Below are 16,443 nucleotides of genomic sequence, written 5' to 3'. Positions count from 1 at the left end.
TTATGGATTTATAATTGTCTGTACAAATATGATAATTATAAAATGCAATTTAGTGTGTGAATTATTACTTTATTATTATAATTGTGTGTAAACTTTACTTAATGGACATCACGCTATATTTGAACTTCAGAGAACTTTTATTTTGAAAAATAACGTACGACCATTTGCTCCGTTGCACTTTTTATATTTAAAAATATAAATTACAGGCTATAATGGTGCATTATATTTTAACTCTCTATCAACATTCGAAAAACATAGCCATTTTATTAAATATTAAATATGTATATTTGCTCATACATTAGCTATGAAATGTAGGTAAGTTCTTTTTATAGCACGATAGCGCCCTCTACTGAAGGACACATACAGGACTCAGAATCAAACAACAGTGACGAAGGCGGAAGTGTTTTGCATCTTTTTGAGCTGTGGTGTGTTTGATCAACATGACTGAGACGAAAGACAAAAATATTAGCGATATTCCGATCGATGGATTCAGCAAAGTCCGTATTACATCAGTGTGGACCTTTCTACAGTCTGTAAGTCTGAAGCAGCGCTAAATTATCTATCTATTTACAACAGTAGTCTTTCATTTGTTGTTATTCGGGACAGACAGAGCCAACGTTGGATACCTGAGTTTTTTTAACAAACAGAAAATAATTTGGTGATATTGTCGTCTAGGTTGACTGGTCTGAGTCCTGGCTGATAGGTCTCGTAGCGTTTCATGTCATTTGTTTGGCTGTCACCATCCTGTGCCGCAAGTACTATCGACTCCAGATCTGCCAGTTTCTCTTGATGGGTAACTTTTTTACTCTGTTTTGTATTTTGTAAACTGTTGGAAATTGCAACCTATTGTAGTATATTGTTTATCACATTCTGTTAATGTATACAATTCTGCTACATTAACAACATTACATTGATAAGCTGTAATAAATATTGTAGTTAGTATACTTTTAAATTTTACTAAGATAAGATAAAACACTATAATATATAGTAAATACTAAAGTATACTACAGTTTTTTTCATGTATGGTCAAAACAATTCATTACCTTCCATAATTACGGTATCTGTAATATTAATGGGAACTACTTAAAATAAAGTTTTATGACTCATGTTGGAAACAATCCCAAATATAAGACCTTGTTAGGAAGCACTTACATTTTTTGTTATTATAAACAACAAACATGTTATTTTCTCTTTTTGCAGTTGCTATGGTTTACAGCGCAGAATATCTGAATGAGCTTGCAGCAATGAACTGGAGGTGTGTTTAGCACTCACTGCACCCCTTAAACAAACCTGAGGGTCACATCGTGTTTTTATTGTTGTTATTAAATCAATATTTCTGTTTATAGGTCTTTTTCGAGGTTTCAGTACTTTGATTCGAAAGGAATGTTCATATCATTGGTATACTCAGTCCCGCTCTTGCTCAACACAATCATTATTGTGGTAAGCTGTCTAGTTTTCCTTTTATAATATTACGTTATACCATAATGTGTGCCATCGAAGTCAGCATGAAATACCGTCTGACATTAACCCAAAAGGAAATCCATTTCAGGGGTGGAGCAAGCTGTAACATTTACATATTCCTAGGAATAACATGTACAGATCAATAATTTTGATTTGTCTTATATGTAAAATCATGGAACAGTGCTGCTCATACTGCAAACGCAACTGCAGGCATTTAATTTTATGTTTTATTTAAGCCTGAATTTAATTAAAATGAATTTTAAACTCCATTTTTGTGTTTTAGGCTTTTTGGGTATGGGGGACCTTTTCGACCATGATTGAATTGAAGACGCTGCAATTGAAGAAAAGAGCTGCCAAACAGAAGAATAAGAAAACCCAGTAGAGAGACCGTACATGAGCTGGACAAGTGGTGAAAGGGGGCGGATGGCGTTCTCATTGAGAATAAACCATTGAGATCTTATTGAAATCATAAGAAATATGCAGGTCGGGAGGGTCTTAAATCAGTAAACAGTAAACACAACATGAAAGATGCAACTTTATGTAACACATTGAACAAAGGTAGATTATATTATACAACTGCTTTGTGTAAATATACCATTTCAGATATGTTTGTTGTTATTAACATTTTTAAAAAACACCACCTTTCTTTGAGTATTTGTGATGAACATGTAAATTGTACATTTATGTCAATAAACCAAATGTGTGTTTTTATATTTGTGATGTTATTTCTAATCAACTCATGATAGTACAAATAAAACTTGGAAAATTCCAAATATAGGAAATTCTGACCCTTTAATTTTTCTAGTTTAATTGTAACTTTTCCCCTAGTGGTCTCAAGCAGTGGTTTCTAAACTGGGTGCCCCAGTTTTATTACATCAGTAAACTCTTATGTAATGTTTTGAGTAATTAAAAATGTAGGTTTTTACAACAAAACCCACCCAATTGCTACTCAAAACTAACCCCATGTATGTTTCGAAGGGTGCGCTCTGTGGTAAAATCTGCGTTTTTGGCAGGGTTGCTCTGATAATTGGAGAACAACTGCTCTAGACTTAGTTATTTTACTGCTTTAGTTATTTTACTAGTTGTAAGTATAATTACTTTCTTTAACCAGTAGAGGGGGTAGTGTACTTATTCCCAAGGGTTTGATGTTGTCAAACGTGAGTACTTAAAGGGGGGGGGGGTTAATGCTATTGCATGCAATCTGACTTTTTAACCAGTCCTTCCAGAAAAACACTGAGTTTTTTGTGATTGTTGCGGGAAAAAATCCTTGATCTTGCGGCATGTTTTATTAAAAAATGCGATGGAATATGATATTTATGCAATTTTATGCGATGAAATTGTGGGAACTTGCAAAAACTGCGGGAACTTGCAAAAACAAAAGTTTTCAGCTTTTGCAGCTCTTCAATGATTTTCACGTCACGTTCCCATGGCAATACGAGTCATGGCTGCGCTTGTGTGAGGTAAATGCAACATTTTTCAACTTTTTGCAAAGATATATGTGATTTTTGCTACGGAAATGCATGGATTATGACATCATGCCACCCCAGCATATTTTGCGGAAGGAAATCCGCAATTTATGATGCGAAAGTGCGGCGTATTTGATAAAATGCGCCTCCCCCCCGCATAAATATGCGGACTTTGGCTGATTGTGCATTAAATCATGCGATCGCATAATCACGTTTTTCTGGAGGGACTGAACACAGTTAAAGAGTTTAACCCTCATGCTTAACATGTGCCAACAAAGTGTCAAAAAGCAGTTGAGCTTGTGAAAGAGTATTTCCAAACTCGCGTGTCCTTTTTCCTACAAGTTTCGTAAAGTTTCTATTTTTTTTTAACAGGGGTATCCGTTACGACTGATTGACCCCATATTCCTTTTATGGGCCTTTACCACCAGAAAAGCACACCTGCCTTGCACGTCAAGTGAGTGCAAGAACATATATTAACATTGCTCTGTCGAGTAAGAGTCACCGGTATCACTGGCACTGCACAGCACGCAACAACTTTGTTTTATCAGGATGGTTCGACAAAAGAAGTGTGTTTTTGGATGTAAGGATGTTATTAAGCTTTCCCTGTCTTAAAAAAACAGTGGATGCAGTTCATTTTTCCCGGACAGCAACGTAAATGCGAATGGGTTTATGTTTGTTCTCTGGCTGCATTTCACAGAGGATTGCTTTACAAACAAGGCTCCATTTGATGCCGTATTTGCCACTTGTTTACAACTGATGGAGGCGGTTCCAACTTTAAAAGACCCTTCTTTAGGGGTCACAACCACAGGCGTAAGTAAATCAAAATCTCACGTGTTTTGTTTGCAATCGGCAATTACAATGTAATGTAAACAACACAAACAACAGCAAAAAATTTTACACCTCAGTCGCACTGTACTGCACTTACGACATTTACACCTTTTAAATGGGCAAATGCAGAAAAAACACATCAAGATTTATGTCACATTTTTTTATTAAAATAGCTAAACAAACAAGGATTAATTATCAGATAGAGACGTCCTGCTGTAATCGTTGCTGCTGCTGTTCCTGTTGATCAATTACTGATTCAGTAACCGATTCTGGATCGTAGGGTGTATCTGACTGTAAGTCATTTTTTAAAAAGTTTTTATTTAAGTTTGATTTCCATTGATTTCACAGCTGTTAGGTTATGCTGCGTTCCAGGCAGGTTTTTGAGGCCGTGAATCACGACTTCAAAACCACGACTTACAACTTTGAACTGGGAGTATGCGTTCCAGGCAGCCTGTAACCCATGTTTTTCCAACCTTCTACCCGTGAAAGTGCACTGGAACAGCTGTCAAACTCGTGACTTCACACCCGTGAACTCGTTCTAAGTCGATATACTCCCAGCTCAGAGTCGTAAGTCGTGGTTTTGAAGTCGTGATTTACAGGTTACCTGGAACGCGGCATTAAGTATCCAAAGGCTGAGCGTACTCGTTACTCTTTAGCTCCGCCCACCGTACGCCTTTAAGTGTTGGTCTTTCTCTGGAAAAAAAGGAAAGGTAGTTCTGTCTTTTAATAATCTGACAACACGAGAGACTCTTTGGACATATGAAGGATGAAATACTACTCTATAGGTAACCAAGATTAACATTAGATTGGCAAAAACAGTGTGTGTTATGTGATCTTTAACTATCCTTGGAAGCATTGAAGAGTTTAGGATTACAGTGCATTTAAGGATAAATGTATTTTGTAATCAGGTTAACATTTGAAGCTTTTCACTTCAAGAACATTTAAAATATTTGATCAGATTTGATCGGTGATAATGATCCGATTTCAGACTTCATAAAAGTCTTACGTGACAAAATCTAAATGTCAGTACTGGCCTCCAATCCAGCAATTTATTTCTCTTAATAAAAGCATGCATGCTTAGATCCACCTGTAGGTTATAAGATTTATTTTGTATTTTTTTAGTTTATAGTTACAATGCTTTCTTCTCCGGCGCTGTCAGTTTTATAACTACCAATCTTTCTCAAAGTATTGAGATTGAATGTTTCTACACTTGAAAGTGACAACGTTCCTCATATATTTTCATAATCCTTGACTATGATACAGTGAATGTCATCATGATGATATCAAACGTGACTCCCCCACTATCTTTCTCTCTGGCGTGGAACTGCAGCTGTGGATTACAAGTTTTACACTGGATCTCACACAAATCATCTGCAAACCATTTGCCTTACAAACTCCTGGCACAAACAACAAGAAATGAACAAATCTGCTCATATTCCTCCATCATGTCCTTGAACTTGACCCACACCTCTCCCGAGAGACAATAGATGGTGTTAAAATTGAGTATAAATGATGAGTTATTAATGTCTTTCTGCTTACACCCTTAAATAAAACGGGTATAAAAATTCAAGTTACGCTGATTTCAAAGTGAGAACTTGAGAACTTATTTGCTTGTGTGATAACCTTTCCATGTGCTTGCATGTGATGTAAATATCAGTATCCATTTTCAATCTTTTTGTCAATTGTTTGAGTCATCAACCTCAGAAGTAAAAGAAATCTGTGTTTTCTGGGAGATCGGTGAGTATTTGTGATCAACATTGTCATCATTTCCTCTAAATGAACATATCCCTTACATTACGATAAGTGCTGTGGGGCAGCGCAGTTCCTGTTAGCACCATGGTACTTCCTGGATTATCACTAGATGCTGGAGATCTGTCTTCATGTTCTGTAGACAGCCATCAAAACCTTGAGAAGACATAAATGCTCTTAATCAATCAATCACTCAAATCAATCTAAGGTATTAATTATGCTTTCAAGGAAGTCATTAACGGGAGTACACTTTAAAGGAAAACTAAATCATTTACTAAGCAACTTATTTTTCCAAACCCATTTGAGTTTTGCATGTTCATGAAACACAAAGATATGCAGGACAAAATGTTAGGATCACATAGGTACAGGCAGGGTTGCCAAATCCGTTTTTTTCGTTTCTTCAGCACGAATGTCTTTGTCGTGTCACTCGCACAAATTTATATAAAAAGTTTTTCATGCCTGTGGCAGAATTTTTTTTTATCATTTTATGCATTGTTTTCTCATTTTTTTTAAAAATCATTGTGGCTTGGGGCTGGCCGTTAGATTTTGGGTTTTTGTTAGGATGTTTAAAAATATAATAATAATATAATGTAATATATAATATATAAAATGAAATGAAAAAGAAGGTCGTGCAACGGACATGAAAAAAATATTTATAGAAATTCATGCCCAAGCCACGAACAAAAGATGAATTTTGTGCCATGGACATGAATAAATTAATTTAAATTTTTGTGACTATCACACGATTTTCCGTGAGATCAGTCTGCTGTACCCTTTCAAAAAGTACCTGAAGAGTTCATATTAGTTTCTCAAAGGTACATATTTGATACCAAACCCTAAAAAACTAACTAAACCAGCATAAGCTGGTTCTGCTTGTGTAACAAGCTGGTCTGTCTGTGTTTTGGTCACTTTTTAAGCAGGTCTAGTTGGACTTAGCTGGTCAGGCTAGAAGACCAGTTGACCCACCAGGTTTGCCATGTTGGGAGGACCAGCTTAAACATCTACTGCCACCTTAAACCACCTAAAACCCGCCACCAGCTTATGCTGGATTTTTCAGTAGGGTATGTATATATATATGTACCTAATGGTATATTTTATATAAGGGTATTGCCCCAGTGACCCCTGGTGGTACATATTTTGCCCATTTTGTCAGTGCATAGGTTGAATGTGGAAGTTTATCTTATGTCGTAATAATTTTATTTTTGAAAACAGATAGATGATTACTAATATATAGTTATGCTTAACATAATTGTTAAAGTGTTGTTTTTAGGTATAAGAGTGGCATAGTGTATAGGGCAGAGTTATTGGGCTAGTTTTGATTGGCTTTTGCATGTGAGGGTTTTCTTACAAAGACCTGGCTACCCTGCCCTCAGTCACTATTCTGTCACTCTTGCTGTACAATAATAGTGATTTTTTAACGAACTATCCCTTTAAGACAGATTTTCTAACTTCTGAACTGCATATGCTTGTTTGTGTGTGTGTGTGCGTGCGTGCGTGTGTGTGTGTGTGTGTGTGTGTGTGTGTGTGTGTGTATGTGTGTGTGTGTGTGTGTGTGTGGGTGTGGGTGTGGGTGTGGGTGTGGTGTGTGTGTGTGTGTGTGTGTGTGTGTGTGTGTGTGTGTGTGTGTGTGTGTGTGTGTGTGTGTGTGTGTGTGTGTGTGTGTGTGTGTGTGTGTGTGTGTGTGTGTGTGTGTGTGTGTGTGTGTGTGTGTGTGTCATCTCCAGTTTCTCTGAGGGAATCACTCGGACACGCTCGGCATGATGATGGGAAACGTTGCGTTTGCATCACAAGACTGAATAAAAGTGTGATGCAGTCAACGTTGGGGATGCTGGGAAAGCAGAGAGACCTGATTAGCTCTTAGCGGCTGCCGAATGGCGTGACTGCCCTACTGTGCTGATAGCCTTCAAATAAAGCATCCCACAAGCGATCAATAGCTGTGATACATTTACAGTAAACCATGTGGGTCTGAAGGCGCAAAGACAGAGGGTGCACAGAGAGGCATGCTGACAGATCTATCTATCTATCTATCTATCTATCTATCTATCTATCTATCTATCTATCTATCTATCTATCTATCTATCTATCTATCTATCTATCTATCTATCTATCTATCTATCTATGAGAGAGAGAGAGAGAGAGAGAGAGAGGTGAAGTATGTTCATTCATAATATTCAGGCTGCTGGTTCTCATCAGCATGTGGGGTTATTGCAGAGACTCGGCCAGGCCTAGATGATGGGAAGCAGAAACACTTGGACACAATTTTGCCCAAAGCAGATGTCGTAAACATTTATGTAAATCTGAAGCAATCTTACGTAAGACAAAATCATTACAATTCAGAGTATGGGTATGGTGTGTTTACTGTAATGTAGGCTACTATAGGTGAAAAAGTCGTTCTTTGTCTTTTCATTCTGACTGTAAAAAGTAAATTGTACAAAAACGTACAATTTTTATAAAAAACAATAATGAAATCCCACCCCTAACCCCAACATCACAGGGGCAAAAGCAAATCGTACACAACCGCACAAATGGGCGATTCTCGTGAAATTAGACTTAAGAGGTGTCGTTAAACATTTAATAAAAAAAGTAAATGCAAAGTAAGAGTATCAAAATAAGAAGCATACAGTTACAAACATCTCTTCATGTACTATATTGCACATGATTTCAAATGACATCATACAAACCAATTTTGTTGTTTTTTCCAAATTTAAGGGGGAAATTTTCATTACCGCAACGTGCCCATGACTGGATTTGGTTTCTTTGACATGAGAATATTTATAATTAAAAAATCTAAAAAATAAAAAGCTTCAGTGCTTATTATACTATAAACATTTACAGTAAAGAAACATGTGGTATTTGGTGATCATTGGTAAATGTAGAGACAATAATAAGGAATATAAATGTGTCCAAGAACAATTTTCTCATCCTCCGCAACAATTTTCAATCATTGTTTAAGCCCTCAAGGAACTAACATTTAAAAAATTGTTGGAAGGGACATAATTGACTGTGACACTCAAGATGGCTACCAGGTAAGCAGTTCTTATTTTTTCTCTCCAGATAAAAGTTGAAATTTTGTTTGTCATAGTACCTAGACAACTTTTTAGTTCTCATTACCGAAACATAAGTTTGTAAATGCATATATTTAATGTAATATCATGTTGCGGTAATGAAAATATTTGATAATGATAATCTAAAAATTTCTCTAAAAAATATTTTATTAATTCTCTAAAAATAATGGTTATAGTAAGTTCAGACCTTAATCTTATATGTGCAAAAAAAATTCAATGAGATTGCATTGGTAATTCTTGCAGTTTATCCTAAGGCATCAACATTTTAATTGTCCTATTATTGTAGCTTTACCAGACATTGAATGAAAATAAATTCAGAAAAGACCCCAATGCTAAATGCATAAATGTCCACAAAATAAAACTTTGGTTGATCTGGGTTGTGTTTCATTCACATTTGTTTTTATTACAAGCTCCAATGGGTCATTACACTTACTTATGTGTCTTGTATATGATCCTTTTTGTCCTTTTGCTCTCCTGAAGTAAACGTTATTTAGACTTTATTATTCGGGAGAGGCCATATAAAGATTTATTCTCTTTTTGGGAGGAAGAAACAGAACATTCCAGAATTGAAAAGAAATGTACCACTCACTTTTCTTAGGTTGTTTCTTTGGCCCGAAGCCAGCAAAGTTTTTATCAGAAAAGCATGTGGTCAGAAATGAAATGGGCGTGTGAAGAATCACAAATTATTCTTGACAGCGGCGAGTTTTGCTGAAGCCCTCCTGCTTCTCGGATTATTCTCCTGAGAAAAGCACCACAGAAACCTCAAAACAACACCTTAATATCTGTGGTCAGATGGTGTGTAATCAAAAGTGTGAGATTTCAATATGAACTCAAACTTTTTCAAATAAGTCACCTAAAAAATGCATTGGCTCTTATAACTCATCCACAACATTTACTCTTTAAAAGAGATTTTTGTCTGGGAAATGTTCTCTATTATCCAGCAGATGGAAAGGGGTGAGGTGGGTGTGTCTGTCTGTTTTCTGACATCTGACCACTCAACGGCCTACAGTTTGACCTTTATTTCTACTCCCCATCATCTTATCTTTTTTCTGTCCTGTATCATGCTAAAATGGCTTCCCTCCTCCATACAGCATTATTAAAGACTGAATATCATTGTGTAGGCTGACTGCATGTATGAAATCTTTGAGGAGACACTTGGGTGGGTGTTTGCATTTGCACTTTAAAGGTTTAGGATGGGACACTAATTAGTTCAACAACACACACAGACGCAGTTTTTTGTTGGATCTAGATTACCTTAATACACTGGGATGAGGAAATTTTGAATGGAAATTAAGAACATGCTATAAGGGTTTTTGTACCTTTTTTTTGCCAGTAGATGTTATACAGCCTGTCAAAACATTTTTGTTATGTTTCCTTGACAGCTGGCCTCGCCAAAATGTATTTTATTATGTAATTATCAAAAATGTATTGTACGTATTTTACAAGGTGCCTAATTCATAATAATTCGTACAACCACATGAATATGTTTTTGTTTGCTATCCCCCCTGTGATGTTGGGGTTAGGGGTTATTGTTTTTTATAATAATTGCACACTTTTAACAAATTGATTCACTAGTACGAATTCATACAAAATAATCAAATTATAAAATAGGTACGAATTCCTGTGAAATCAGGCTGGATATTTTCAAGCTTAAAACAATAGTTTTTACATAAATTTACACCATTACATCACTACGTAGCATACCTATAACAATGTGCGTTTACTACGCTAAAATGCTCTAGTGAATACAGAGGAATCCAAGATGGTGGCGTTAACACAAGCTATTTATTATAGTTTATAACGTTTTAAATATGGATATTTTTCTTTCAAAATCACATCGATTACCTCCAGAATGCCTGTATTTATCCCCCTAGAGCCGTTTGGATTACTTTTGTGAAGGATGGATGCAAATTCTTTGGACTTTAGAGTTTCAAAGTGAAAAATTGGTTCAATTAAAAAATTTACTTAAATTGGCAAATTTATTTAACTTAAAGGAAAACACCACCATTTTTCAATATTTTACTATGTTCTTACCTCAACTTAGAGAAATTAATACAAACCTATCTTTTTCAATGCGTGCACTAAATCTTTGTACAGTGTGTTGTGAACGTGTTAGCATTTAGCCTAGCCCAATTCATTCCTTAGGATCCAAACAGGGATGGATTTAGAAGCCACCAAACACTTCTGTGTTTTTCCTATTTAAAGACTGTTACACGAGTAGTTACACGATTAAGTATGGTGACACAAAATAAAACGTGGCGATTTTTTAAGCTGATAAAAAAATGAGAACTATATTGTATGGCGGAAGAGCACTTAGTTTGCAGCACTTTGACCTCTGTTTTTATTTGCTTTAAAAAAATCTCCACATTTTATTTTGTGCCCCCATACTTACTCGTGTAACTACTCATGTAACAGTCTTTAAATAGGGAAAACATGGAAGTGTTTGGTGGCTTCTAAATTCATCCCTGTTTGGATCCTAAGGAATGAATGGGGCTAGGCTAAATGCTAACACATTCATGACGCCCTGTACAAAGATTAAGTGCACGCATTGAAAAAAGATAGGTATGTATTAATTCGTATATTTGGGGTAAGAACATAGTAAAATATTGAAAAACAGTGGTGTTTTCCTTTAAAATGTTTGTCTGAAGTGAAACTAAAGTGAAATTTTAAGTTGAAAAAACTAGGTGTTGATCCAACTTTTTACAGTGTAACTGTAAAGCTTGGAAGAGCTAGGACATTTTGTAAAATAACCGAATATGTGTTTGTCTGAAAAAATTATAGACTTGCGTATCTCGGATGGCTTCAGGGTGAGTAAATCATGTGGTTATTTTAATTTTTGGCCAACCTATCCCTTTAAAGGCTATTTTTTTGCATGTCACCTAGTGTGTGATCAAACAATGTCGATGTTTAGATTTCATCTCATATTTCTTTTAGATATGAGCTTTCAGCGGATGAAGTGATCTGTAAATCATTTTACTGCCCAGTAGTTATCAATACCATATGAGGTAATGTTTTGCTCTTAAAGGAGCACACTGAAAATAACTCTTTTAAACAAAATGTAACATTCCAATAAACACATTTCCATTGTAATTGTAAATAAGTCGATAAATCATACGCAATTGATCTAATCAAATCTAAACTGATGACATTTTCAGTAGCTCCCCATTTGATTGGTCAGTCAATTTGTTTAACAATGACTTCATACTTTGCTGACACAATTCGGAGCCGAGATACCACACAACATTAATGTGCATATGTTATACAGACACAAGGTCTGTATAATATCTTCATCACTCATGAACATATTGTACTGTGGTTTATGGGAATGGCTGTGTTACAGTTTGTTATGACAGATGCAAGCTGTGTTGATGCAGAAACAAAACAATATGTTTAATTAATCTGAAACCAGGGGTGGAAACTAAAACAATGGCTCGGGAAGTGGTGTAAATGTAAAGAGAGGATTAAAAATGCAGCAAAGAAGATGAAGTAATGCCAAAATATGCTGGGTTTCATCTGAAGAATGTATCAGAACACAATATTTTGTGTTTCTCTGAGAAATGGAGCCCATGCATGCATGCATAAATACATTTAGGTTGTAAAGAATACTTTAAAAAAATCTATATTTTTTTCTACCTCATGCCCAAGGTGTCTGTTTTGTTGTTGATGAGGCAATGGGATCATATAGTGTATGAGATCATACAGTAATCGTGTGTCTTCATTGTATAGTTTGAAGGCTCATGATGTCATGACACATCAGATTGTTTTCTATGTCATCAATAAACATTCAGAGGTCATTACATAAAGCCAATGTGTGGTAAGAAGTTACCTCACAATCCTGAGTCACCGGCTGACAAATCGGATAAGTTTGCAGTAAGATAAATCAATCAATAGTCCTCTCCTGCAATTCATATTTGTGAGTATAACATTAGGATTTTGAAAGCAACGCAAGACCTCAATGTCCTGATGGATGGGTATTTTTTAGCATGTTCAGTTGCGATAATAAGAAACAAACTGTCTAAATAACAAAGAATCAAAGTTTTAAGTGCAACATGCATGCTTGTACTTGTGAGTCTTTTGTGTGTTTATTTGTGTCTGTTTGCCTGAGTACTGTGTGATTGAGAAGATTTACTGACTGCTGTCAGATGATGAGTGACAGAGTTTGTCCTGGCCTGTAGATATTTATGAAAGTTGCAGCTTTATCAACTGTAGTTTTAACCAATAATGTAATCTGATTGCTAACATCTGTGGATAAGCTCACAGTGGCAGTCGGACTAATGAAACACATCAAAACCAGAGACTAAATAACCTCAAACACGTGTGTAAATCATCACCATTGTTTATTTAATAAGTCTCCTATCTGACATATTGGGACTATGTATATTAAGACTGTACTGTAAAAAATGTGCAGCATTTTTGTCAAATCAACACATATTTTTATGTTACTTTAACAAAAAAAAGTATACAATTTCACGTAAAAACACGTAACTTCCGGTAAACTTAGCTAAGAATAAATAACAACAAAGTACTTTTAAAGAAGTTTATTCATATAAGTAAGTAAAAATTGACGATGGGCCATTGAATTATAAGAAAATAATGCACACCTTTGCGGAGTGCCGTTAGACCGTGGGTGTGCATTATTTTCAAATAATTGAAAGGACCGGAGTCAATTATTCCTCTTATACCACGGTTACCACAAACATTGCTCTGGTGCCTATTTTTAAGACATTTGACAAGTTAGGTGTGCGGTTACCAAAACATAATGCGTACCCACGGAACATTTCTCAACCAATCAGAATACAGCATTCAACAGACCCGTGGTATAACAAGTAAATAAACAACACGTAGATCACCTAGGAAACCAAAACATTTGTTATTCTCGACAAGGTATTTGTTCAAGAGTTCAGTTTAGCAACCAATCATTTAAACAAACAGAAACCGGAAGTAAAGTTCAGACCAGCGTTATCGCGTCACCGCACATGTGTCTGATGAAACCGTCTATATTTGCTGTGATTTGCTGATGATATAAATCAATCAATCTGTACTCTTTTTTTAATGTTCACTCTCACCCTTACTGTGCATTCAGACCGCCACCAGCGAGAGCGTCAATAAAAGCCCTGGCTGCCCTGACAACGACGCTAAAGAAAAGTTGTAGTGGACGCTCTGACGCTCGAATGCATTCTCTGAACTCCTCTCAGGCGGAGGTTTCCGCCTTCCGATTGGTTGCCGGTGAACATTTCCGCCTTCCGATTGGTTGCCGCCGAACCGCGTCATAGCTCATTACCATAAAGTTGAGCTGATTTCAACTCTCCTCGACGCTCAAACCGTCCAAAGCTCGCCGCGCCGCTGCTCGCCGGAGCTCGCCGCCGGCTCTCATTGAAAATGAATGACTTCCGGCCACTTTGACGCTCTCGCCGGTGGCGGTCTGAATGCACAGTTAGAATGAAAGGGTCAGTTTTTCTTTACATTCTCTTTCTTTTCTAGGACTTCATGACAAAATAATCTCATTGCTATTTGTACGGTTTTTACAGGGTGGCTAATAAAGCAATGAGCCCCAAGAAGCAGTGGGTTACCAGTGCATTTTATAACAGCTAAGGGGCGTTGTGAATGCACTGTAACACCACTGCTTCGCGGGGCTTATTGCTTTTATAAAACGGTTACTTCATATGCATAGCAGGATTTCATAAAATAAAACACAAATAAGTTGCAATTATATTAGTACAAATATTACTCTTCCGCCAAACAAAGTAGTTCCTCAGAATCAAGTGTGGCTGAGAACACATTTCAACCAATCAGAATGAAGAACCAGAACTGCCGTTTTATAATTTGTATTAATTTGTATGACCACATTCATATGTACAGTAAAAAGTGCAAAATTGGATCAACTTAATTTTTTTTACTTTAATTGGTAACATCTTAAAAAAATTCAACTTATATTTTTAATTGAAAATACTTTTAGTGAAAAATATAAGTTGAAAAAAAAACGTAAAATTTTTAGGAGTTACCAATTGAAGTACATTTTTAAGTTGATCCAACTTTTCACTTTTGACAGTGTGCTTTGCCTTGTGACGTTTTATCGGTGGGGTTTCATTATTGTTTTTTTGTTTTTTCTAAAAATCATATGTCTGTGTATGATCACTTTGTTTGAATTATTACGAATTGGCCAACTTGTAAAATACATACAAATTCCCAGGAGATTAGGCTGAAAAGGAGTATATGGCGTACAAATTGGTCAATGCAAATGATCAGTAAAAACCTTTTATTTAATGATGTCACACTGTACAGCATTTATATGATATTCGTTGGACCCACAACTGTATTTTTTAAGTTTAGAAATAATTATAACTATATTACATCCTCTTTATCTAACTGTAACTGGGGCAAATGTCAAATTGGTTTATGAGTTCGACTTAAAAAGCTGTGCGTGTTCAAAAAGAAAAGTCTGTGTGTAGTAAAGTTTCTTTCCAGTCTTTGTTAATGCTGTTGCCTTGGTGATTAGGGAGGGTATCATTAATAACTAACAAGATGAAATGTGTCTAGATAACTATATACGCATGGGAACTAACTTGGGGTGCAGACAGGACATTACGAATTGCGTCTTTCGTTTTACATCTCCCCAGTCAACGATGAAGATAATGATAATGTCAGAATGTCAGATATTCACTTCTATTTCTGTAACTCTTCTGTCTGCTTTACGGCTTTAATGAATGGAATTGTGAAGTAGGCCGCGGTCTGATGAAGTCTGATTGGATGAAATAGCGTGGGAGTAGAAAGCAAGCATCTGATTGGATGAAGCAAGACTCGGGAATGAACTAGATGTGTGTTTGAAGGTGATGAATGACTTCAAAGATGTTCAGACATGAATACCGCACAGATGAATGATAAACCTTGCTGACATTGCACTGAGCTTGTATCGGCCACACTGCTTTTGTATGGTTAAAAGATATGTTACACAAAGCTGTGTTGATTTAAGAGGCATTTAAATAAAACGCCTTTACAAACAGACCTGATTAAGTGAAAATGATGATTAAATTAAACTTGCTGCAAACTTAAAATGAATCGTGTGCCAAATATAATGACAAATTGGATTTGTTAAGTAAATAAGCTGGCCAGTGACATGACATCACACGGTTTAAGTGGAACTGTAAAATAATAGTCTGATCATTGGTTAGGTAAGTGATGTGTATGATTCAAATGAAAGACATTTAATAAAGTAAATATTAGTCATGAAAGTCTTTCAATGAATTTCCAATGTCAATGACCTCTGTGCTAAAATGTTTATCTACTGAAAGTAGCCTACAATGCTTTTATGATTGTCAAAAAATAAAAAATAAAGTTGACAAAACTATTAGTTTGTAAGTCTTCACTATTTTGTAACAGGTGCAATTTCCTCAAAGATGAAGATTGTTGCAAGATAATTCAGTTGTCATACGGATATGTGACCCTGTCTGTGAAAACCCAGCTAAAGTCATCTTTGTGATTGGTTTTATGTGAAAATATAACCTTGATATCTTTCATATTGACAGAGTAAGGTCATGTCAAAGATTGAAATCAAACTATGATGCCTCTAATCTCAAAATTAGATTATGGGACTTCAAAGAAAGAGGGTCACATTAATGAAATCTAATTGTTTATATAATAAACTTATCCAAAATACAGTTTTGTGATAAATAAAATGTTTATTGACATCATGGAAAAAGTAAATGTTTGACCCTGGAAACAAAATATGAACCTTTTATTACTTTAACCCCTTCAGACCCTGCATGATTGGACATCACATGTTTTGTGGTTCAAAACAATAAAAATGCTGATCAATCAAAATATGGCACACTGATTAAACACTTGAAAATCAGGTTTGAAGGGGTTAAATCTGTAAA

General features: G+C 35.8%; 1 protein-coding gene across 1 annotated transcript; it reads left to right on the top strand.

Moving 5' to 3' along the window:
* Window positions 1-375: 375 nt before the first annotated feature.
* Window positions 376-2,170, top strand: tmem18 (transmembrane protein 18). The gene is made up of 5 exons (XM_065286649.2): window positions 376-533; window positions 676-793; window positions 1,201-1,255; window positions 1,347-1,440; window positions 1,745-2,170. The coding sequence occupies exons 1-5, from the start codon at window positions 441-443 to the stop codon at window positions 1,841-1,843; spliced, it is 459 nt and encodes a 152-aa protein (XP_065142721.1). The 5' UTR covers window positions 376-440; the 3' UTR covers window positions 1,844-2,170.
* The last annotated feature ends 14,273 nt before the right edge of the window (window positions 2,171-16,443 follow it).

This window comes from Paramisgurnus dabryanus, chromosome 21 (genome assembly GCF_030506205.2).
Source record: "Paramisgurnus dabryanus chromosome 21, PD_genome_1.1, whole genome shotgun sequence".
Taxonomy (NCBI): domain Eukaryota; kingdom Metazoa; phylum Chordata; class Actinopteri; order Cypriniformes; family Cobitidae; genus Paramisgurnus; species Paramisgurnus dabryanus.
This window is presented reverse-complemented; position numbering and strand designations above follow the sequence as displayed.